The sequence below is a fragment of the Somniosus microcephalus genome, chromosome 10 (assembly GCF_052327205.1).
Source record: "Somniosus microcephalus isolate GS21.2 chromosome 10, FLI_Smic_1.0, whole genome shotgun sequence".
NCBI lineage: Eukaryota > Metazoa > Chordata > Chondrichthyes > Squaliformes > Somniosidae > Somniosus > Somniosus microcephalus.
The window spans coordinates 17,008,773-17,016,469 of record NC_140996.1 but is presented as its reverse complement, the minus strand read 5'-3'; the positions used below and the strand labels follow the sequence as shown (position 1 = coordinate 17,016,469).

General features: G+C 47.3%; 1 protein-coding gene across 4 annotated transcripts in view; it reads left to right on the top strand.

Moving 5' to 3' along the window:
- The window catches only part of pcdh9 (protocadherin 9), a 907,022-nt gene that overhangs the window by 59,685 nt on the left and 839,640 nt on the right, over positions 1 to 7,697 (top strand). For all 4 annotated transcript variants that reach the window (XM_085998464.1, XM_085998463.1, XM_085998462.1 and 1 more), the window contains exon 2: positions 6,468 to 6,533. In XM_085998464.1, coding sequence (XP_085854590.1) covers positions 6,468 to 6,533 — 66 coding nt within the window. The remainder of the gene's footprint in view (positions 1 to 6,467; positions 6,534 to 7,697) is intronic.

Genomic DNA, 7,697 nt, shown 5'->3' with positions numbered 1-7,697 from the left:
AATTGAATGTCTGCTCTGATGAATGCTGCGCTTTTGAAAGGCAGCGCAGACATTTCATGTTCCAATAATTCATATCGCCACTTTTGCCACTTGAATGCTTCTTGAGCCCGGCCCTTTCCTTTTAAGAAAATTAAATGTTTCCAGAGATGTAGAAAGGGCCTCACCTATAATGAATGCGAAGAATATCCGAACTATATATTTTTTTAGAGGAGAAAATGGCCGATTAACCTACCACTGTCCTTCAACGTCACTCGTCCTCACGATGGTCCGAATACAGCAATTTGGGGGTCTCGAAGTGTCAGAAGGCCCATCTGGATTGTTTGGAATATTTGAATGAACCCAGTTTTTTTTTTAAATGGTGCAAACATATATCAACGTTAAGATGGTGCAAGTGCAACCTCAAAACTAATGGCGTAACAAGTTACAGCACCATCACACTATTCCATAGGGAGCTAGAACATGGCTCGGCATTCACAGTTCCTAAGCCCAGCTGTCTTGACAGGAGGAGGGATGTTACTTTCGACCATTATCAAGTATCTCTTGCACTGGAGACCCAGGTATGATTGATTCCTCAGTCATTAGATGATGCATTGGTAAGTAAATAAAATGTTTGCTAGCCTAATAATGATGGCTAGACACACCATCTACTGACAGCATCACTGGACTTTTCCACGTTGTATATAAGAGAACAGCAACTTTCATTTATGTAGCACCTAGGGAAAGGCGCTTCACAGGAGCGTTATCAAACAAAATTTGACAACGAGCCACATTAGGAGATATTAGGACAGGTGACCAAAAGCTTGGTCGAAGAGGTAGGTTTTAAGGAGTGACTTAAGGAGGATAGAGAAGTAGAGAGGCAGAAAGGTTTAGAGAGGGAATTACAGAGCTTAAGGCCGAGACAGCTGAAGGAACGGCCACCAATGGTGGAGCGATGAAAAAATCCTTGCACATGAACAGTGGTATTCTGAGTTCCAGCGAAATCCAGAGCACCCTGTATATACCTGGCACAATGGTGGCCTATTGATTTACACCACCCACCCTCCCGAGTCAGGGAATATGCCACATTCTGGGTAAAGCTCTTTACGCTCTGTGAGCTTCAGTCTGTACCTCAGAACAGCCCATTACAGCACCAGTTTGGCAAGAAGCAAATCTTCTGGCAGTGGTGTGTAGCCTCCTATCATTATATAATGTCTTGATATTTTCATTATTATTTGATTGATGTTCAGTATTATGACATTAAAAAAATTAAAATGCGCAAAGAAAGCTGTCATAGCAAGGCACGACATCAGATTGAATGAAGTGACATTTAGAAAGGTTAGATCATATTGCTTATCACCGGGCAGTTTAAATTCTAGCATAGTGTAGTGGAAGTAAGCAGATGAGTTTAGCCAATTGTTAGTCAGCCTTCTAAATTATAGCACAGCTATTTCATTAAATCCTTTGAGCTTGCTTGGTGGTGTTCTGTAGATCAGTAGCATGGCTTTTTATTGGTAACAGCAGTTGTTTACAATGCATTGGGACTTTACTTAAAATACAAAGCCCCATCATATTATTTATCTATTGTGCGGATTGTAAAATGAATTGGAAAGTAGGTAATGGGAACTGGATCACCAGCCTGGTTTGTTCTACATATAACCTCTAGCGTGGTATTTGGCTACCATATTCAGTGCTTAGGAAGAGTTTGACTTAACTTACAATAGATATGTGCAGATAGGCTGAACAACTAAAAGACCTAACCAAAGGTAAGGCTTTCAAGTACACACAGCTCCTCCACAGTATTTAGATGAGGCCCAAACATGTGCCATTAGACTAGGGTCGCCAACCCTCCAAGATTGCCCGGAGTCTCCAGGAATTAAAGATTCATCTCCAAGACACTGCTGTGAGCAAAGCCGGGAGTAAAAGTAAGTTTGCAGATGACTCGAAAATTGGTGGAGTGGTAAATAGCGAGGAGGGAAGCCTCAGGCCACAGGACGATATAGACGGGTTGGTCAGATGGGCAGAACAGTGGCAAATGGAATTTAACCCTGAAAAGTGTGAGGTGATGCATTTTGGGAGGACTAACAAGGCAAGGGGATACACAATGAATGGTAGGACCCTAGGAAGGACAGAGGATCAGAGGGACCTTGGTGTGCATGTAGATAGATCCCTGAAGGCAGCAGGACAGCTAGATAAGATGGTTAAAAGGCAGATGGGATACTTGCCTTCATTAGCCGAGGCATGGAATATAAGAGCAGGGAGGTTATGATGGAGCTGTACAAAACGCTAGTTAGGCCACAGCTGGAATACTGTGTGCAGTTCTGGTCACCACACTATAGGGAGGATGTGATTGCTTTGGAGAGGTTGCAGAGGAGATTCACCAGGATGTTAGCTGGGCTGGAGTGCTTCAGCTATGAAGAGAGACTGGACAGGCTGGGGTTGTTTTCCTTAGATCAGAGAAGGCTGAGGGGGGATCTGATTGAGGTGTACAAAATTATAAGGGGCATAGATAGGGTAGATAGTAAGGAACTTTTCCCCTTGGTAGAGGGGTTAATAACCAGGGGGCATAGTTTCAAGATAAGGGGCAGGAGGTTTAGAGGGGATTTGAGGAAAAACTTTTTCACCCAGAGGGTGGTTGGAATCTGGAACTCACTCCCTGAAAGGGTGGTAGAGGCAGGAACCCTCACAACATTCAAGAAGCATTTAGATGAGCACTTGAAACGCCACAGCATACAAGGCTGCGGACCAAGTGCTGGAAAATGGGATTAGAATAGACAGGGCTTGATGGCCGGCGCAGACACGATGGGACAAAGGATCTCTTTCAGTGCTGTATAACTCTATGGCCTAGAAATTCAGTTGGTAGCGCCAGCGATTAGCGCCTAAAGAGCCCGAGAATTGGGGCGTTACCCAATTTTCGGGCGGGCGCAGTGAATATAGCGCCACCTCCCATATTGAGTATCCTTTTAGCGCCGGCGCTAACTCTTTTCACTCGCCCGCGGGCACAGGCAGATCATGACGTCATTTCAGTGTGCAACGCCTTTTTGGCACCCCTGACCGGATGTTCGGTGGCGCCCGCAACCTTTTCGCCTGGCGCTATTAGTGACAGTTGGATGGAGCGTTCCCAGGCCCTTCTCGGACTCGGGGGGCGCTATTTAAAGGGGACAGCACTAGTATAAAAGCTGCAGCCATTTGGGCTGGCCATTCTGATCGTTGCTGGAGAGAGTTGCTGACCTTCTGTTGGACAGTAATTTTCTCATTGAGCCTTCGGAGGCACTGGCACTGGCAGCTTGAGGGCCCGGCTCCCGAGCTGGTGATGCAGCATCTGAAAGCAGGGAGGTGGAAGAGTGGCTTCAGCAAAAGGACAGCTTGGCAGCAAGGGATGCCAGATTGCGGCAAGGCTATGACATGGGTCCACAGTGAGAAAGCATGCTGGCGGGGGGAACAAGTGGAAGGAGACAGTTGTTAAAGGTGTGAACCTTACCATCGCTGTTGACAATGGGGTCGGCAGCTGCAGTGGTTACAGGACCACTCAAACGTCCTCCAAGAATCTGGTGGACTCTCTCCTCGAGATCCGTGAGAGTGACCACTTGTGGCGGTCCTCCACCGGTGCGAAGCTGGTCTTTGCCAATCCTCGCCAGCTTCGACTGCAGGGGAAAGGAGGGGAAGTTATGTTACATGATGCCCTGAGTGATCATCTCATGCCCCCCATGGTGCAAGAGCCCTTACATGATGCCCTGAGTGATCATCTCATGCCCCCCATGGTGCAAGAGCCCTTACGTGATGCCCTGAGTGATCATCTCATGCCCCCCATGGTGCAAGAGCCCTTACATGATGCCTTGAGTCAAATGTGCATGTGTGTGCCCAGAAAGGACCATGGGTGCTTGCTGGCAGATGGCCAATGGGGCACAGCCCACCCTGTAGCCATAAAGTCAGGTGCAAATGAAGGGATGCAGAAGTTTGCAGAAACAACACTCACCCTCATGACCCGAGTGAGGTCATTGAATTTCTTTCTGCATTGGACAGGGCTCCTGGTCACCATGCTGCTGGAGTTGACCCTCTGGCATACATCCCTCCAAGCTCATCGGTAGTCCTTATGATTCGGCCTCGTGCCATTGTCTGGGTAGAGAACATCTCGCCGGCGCTCCACTGCGGCCACCAATTGCTCCAGAGCCTCATTGGTGAAGCGCTCTGCTCTCTGTCTCACCTTCGCCATCTGGTCCAAGTTATTAGCGCCAGAGAAGGGCCTGCGCCGATTCTGAGGCCTGCAAGGCGCAGAGTGTGGATGCTGAAGCTGACTGACCCACCCCTTTAAGAGCTGGCCGGCACCTGGAAGTCTCGTGGACATCAGTAATTGAGAGCACCTGTGCTGCGCCCGTCCGCTCCGATATTGGGTTGCGCCGGAAGTTTAGTGCCTTAGGAGACCCGTGTAACACCTGAATTCACGCCTCAATCCCCTTTAGGGGCGATGCAACCCAATATCGCACCAGGCGGCGATAAGTTTCGTCTGGCTATAAACTTTGCGCAGCGCCAGTTCTAATACCTCAAGCGGGGCTATACCCAATTTCTAGGCGCATGACTCTATGGGCTAGAATTTCCCAGGGCCGTGGAGGCGGGAATGGAGCCGTGTGGGGTGTTAAAATCGCGAAATCGGGGGGCACGAACCCATCCCGCTCCCAAGCCACCTCCATGCCCATTTCCCAGGAGGCAGGTGTCCGACCTGTGCTGGGAGCCGCCTCCCCGAGGCGGGAAGGGGATTCGTGCCAATTAACTGCCTGTTAACAGGTAGTTAACCGGCAGTTTTTAGCCTAATCCCTATTTTTATCCCTGAAGTATGTGCTGCCCGACGGCTCCAAACCACGCCAAGTTAGGGAGGCGGACCGTCGGGCTGAAGGACTTGGAGGATTCGAGATGTCCGGTGTTCAGGTGAGTGATGGGTGCATGAGTGCAGAGGTAAGTGTGTTTGCTGTGTGTAAAGTGTTTAAATAAGTTTTACTTACCTTTACTTACTAATGCAGGCTTCCTTCCTTCAGGTCTCGGGAGTCCCTCAGCCCACCGGCACAGAAAGCAGAATGGCCGCGAGCTGTCAAAAGCTGCAGCCTCTGCTTTCTGTTCTGGAGAGATCTCTAAATCAGCCTGAGAGGAAGGAATTAACTTAGAGTACAGATTGTCAGTGTTTGACAGCTTCAAAGAGCTGTCAAACGCTGATATTTCATCTGTCAAAAGCTTTTGACAGATGAAATGTCAATCTGTGACGTCACCTGTTGCCGGGTGGCCCTGAATTGGCCTGCTGAGCCCGCTGGGCGGGCTCAACAAGTTCAATCAAGTGAAAATCGCGTGGGTTGGCCACAACTCGATGGAGACGGGACTACAACCCCAAAAGTGGGAGTCCCGCCTCCTACTCGCCTCCATTGATAAAATCCAGCCCTATGACTCTAAAATCATAGGAACAAGAAAAAATGTGTTTTAATAAAAAAATTATTTGATCATTTTTGTTTATTAGTTATAAAAATATTGGACATGGGAAAGAAGGCTGTTTGACTGACAGTCAATGATCGTCCAATCAGGTAATGAAGAGGCTGTTCGCTTTCCGATTGGCCGTGGGAAGGCGGGGCACTGTGCGGATGGACGTGTTGGGCGACCAATGGCCGGAGTGTGGGGGAGGGACGGTTGGAGGCGGGAGGTCAGGTGATGACACCTCCAGGAAAATGTCCAACCAGAGATGGCAACCCTACATCAGCTAGGCATAAGGCAAGCCCACCGCCTGCCTGATGTCCATTTGAAAATCTTCCTCTAGTTGACACGAATGCATTCAATAAATGGGACAGTCATAGTCAAGGCAATTATCACTTTTTCTTTACTTTGACTCTTTGCCTGCGACAATTTTCTCCTGGAATTTAAACGTGGAATTTAAACGTCTGAGTGAACTCCTCGCTTGAGAATGCTAATTCTAATAGCAGTTTGCATGAAAACCCAGGAGAGACCAAACAAACAGCAGGCTACCTCTTCTAGATCTGATGCATTGCAAGCTGTACTAGTTTCACATAAGCTTTCACTCAGGCTCATGTGTTCGTCATCTCCTGTGGTGGTCCTATCAAAGTTATCCCATTGCTTTGTGTAGAGTGTCACAACAAAATTGTGCCTGTTTTCTGTCTACATTGATTGCAGGCTGCCTTGGCAAGTCCTAAATGTTGCTTAATCCCTTCCAGACCAAACGTAGAATGTTGCGCCGTCTTAGTGACCTGTCGAAAAAGTGGGTGTGCAATAAGAAAGTAAACTACACTAGGTTATAGGTGCCTTTGCCAACAGTAAAAGTCTGTGTTCTTACTTAAATTGCCCATTTTTCTTTGAAGTAAATTTCCAATTTGTTTACTGATTTTACCTGGGTGAGCATGCAGCCATAGTTTCCATATAGATAGGATCTGAGATTTATGTAGTGAAAGTGATTGAAGGGTGCATGATTTTCACTGCAGAATTATCGCATCTTGTTTCAGAATCTTAAGCCCAGAACTCTCAAACAGTCCCAATTCCAGCTGCATTTAAATTTACAACCGATACAGGTCAGTAATTATGATTAGCTTTTTTTGTACTTCTGACGATTTTCGTTCTACTTCTATTCTGCTCTATTAATTATTCACTTTTTTTTGTACATTGCGTTTAATATTAGCGGCTATTGAACATCTGTGCAAAATAAACTGGTACCCTGGGCTGTCCTACATCATGGAAATCCTTCTCTGCGTCGCACAGGGCTACTTCCACGAAGACACTCGCAAAATCAAGCGGGTCATCTGCCATTAACAGGTTCACTGTCCCCGAGAGTAAACAATGTTAAATGTTTGTGAGTGAATTCGGGACAAATAATTATTCCCACCGGGCAGTGTGATGGCTAGCACGTTTGAGCTGCAATGGGTCGTAGCGCAGAATAGTGCAACGTGTGTTCAAGCCTGTGGCTCCTTGCACAGCGACTTGCTCTCTTTAGCTGATGAATTGTTTGGGGTTCAGCTGATGATGGGGAGTTACTTGAGCTTTGCTCTTGTGGTTTATGATGTTCCTGAACCCCTCCATTGGAGTTTATGGTCCTTTTATCCATAAGGCATTGGAAAAAAAATCCCACATTTTTCTCCCTATTGTCTCCCTTGTTCTCTACGCGCTGTTCGGCAGCACTCTCACCTCTGAGTCAAGCCCCACTCCAGAGACTTGAGCAGAAAATCCAGGCTAACACTCCAGTGCAGTGCTGCACTGTCGAAAGTGCCGTCATTGGGATGAGATGTTAAACCGACGTCTGCTCTCTAAGGTGGATGTAAAACATCTCATTTTGAAGAAGAGTAGGGGAGTTATCCCCGGTGTCCTGGCCAATATTTATCCCTCAACCAACGTCGCTAAAATAAAACATTATCTGGTCATTATCACATTGCTGTTTGTGGTAGCTTGCTGTGCGCAAATTGGCTGCTGCATTTCCTACATTACAACAGTGACGCCACTTCAAAAGTACTTCATTGGCCGTAAAGCACTTTGGGACATCCTGAGGTCATGAAAGGCGCTATAGAAATGCAAGTCTTACAATCCCTGGGCTGAGACAATGGCAGCCCAGTGCTCCAGCATCACTAGCATGAAGAGATATGGGTGAACACTCGAGTGTGATTCGACCTTCAATATTCTTTTCTCCATCATTATGCCACAAGCCTGCTCCCTGCTACGATCCCTCACACAATTGCTGACATTAT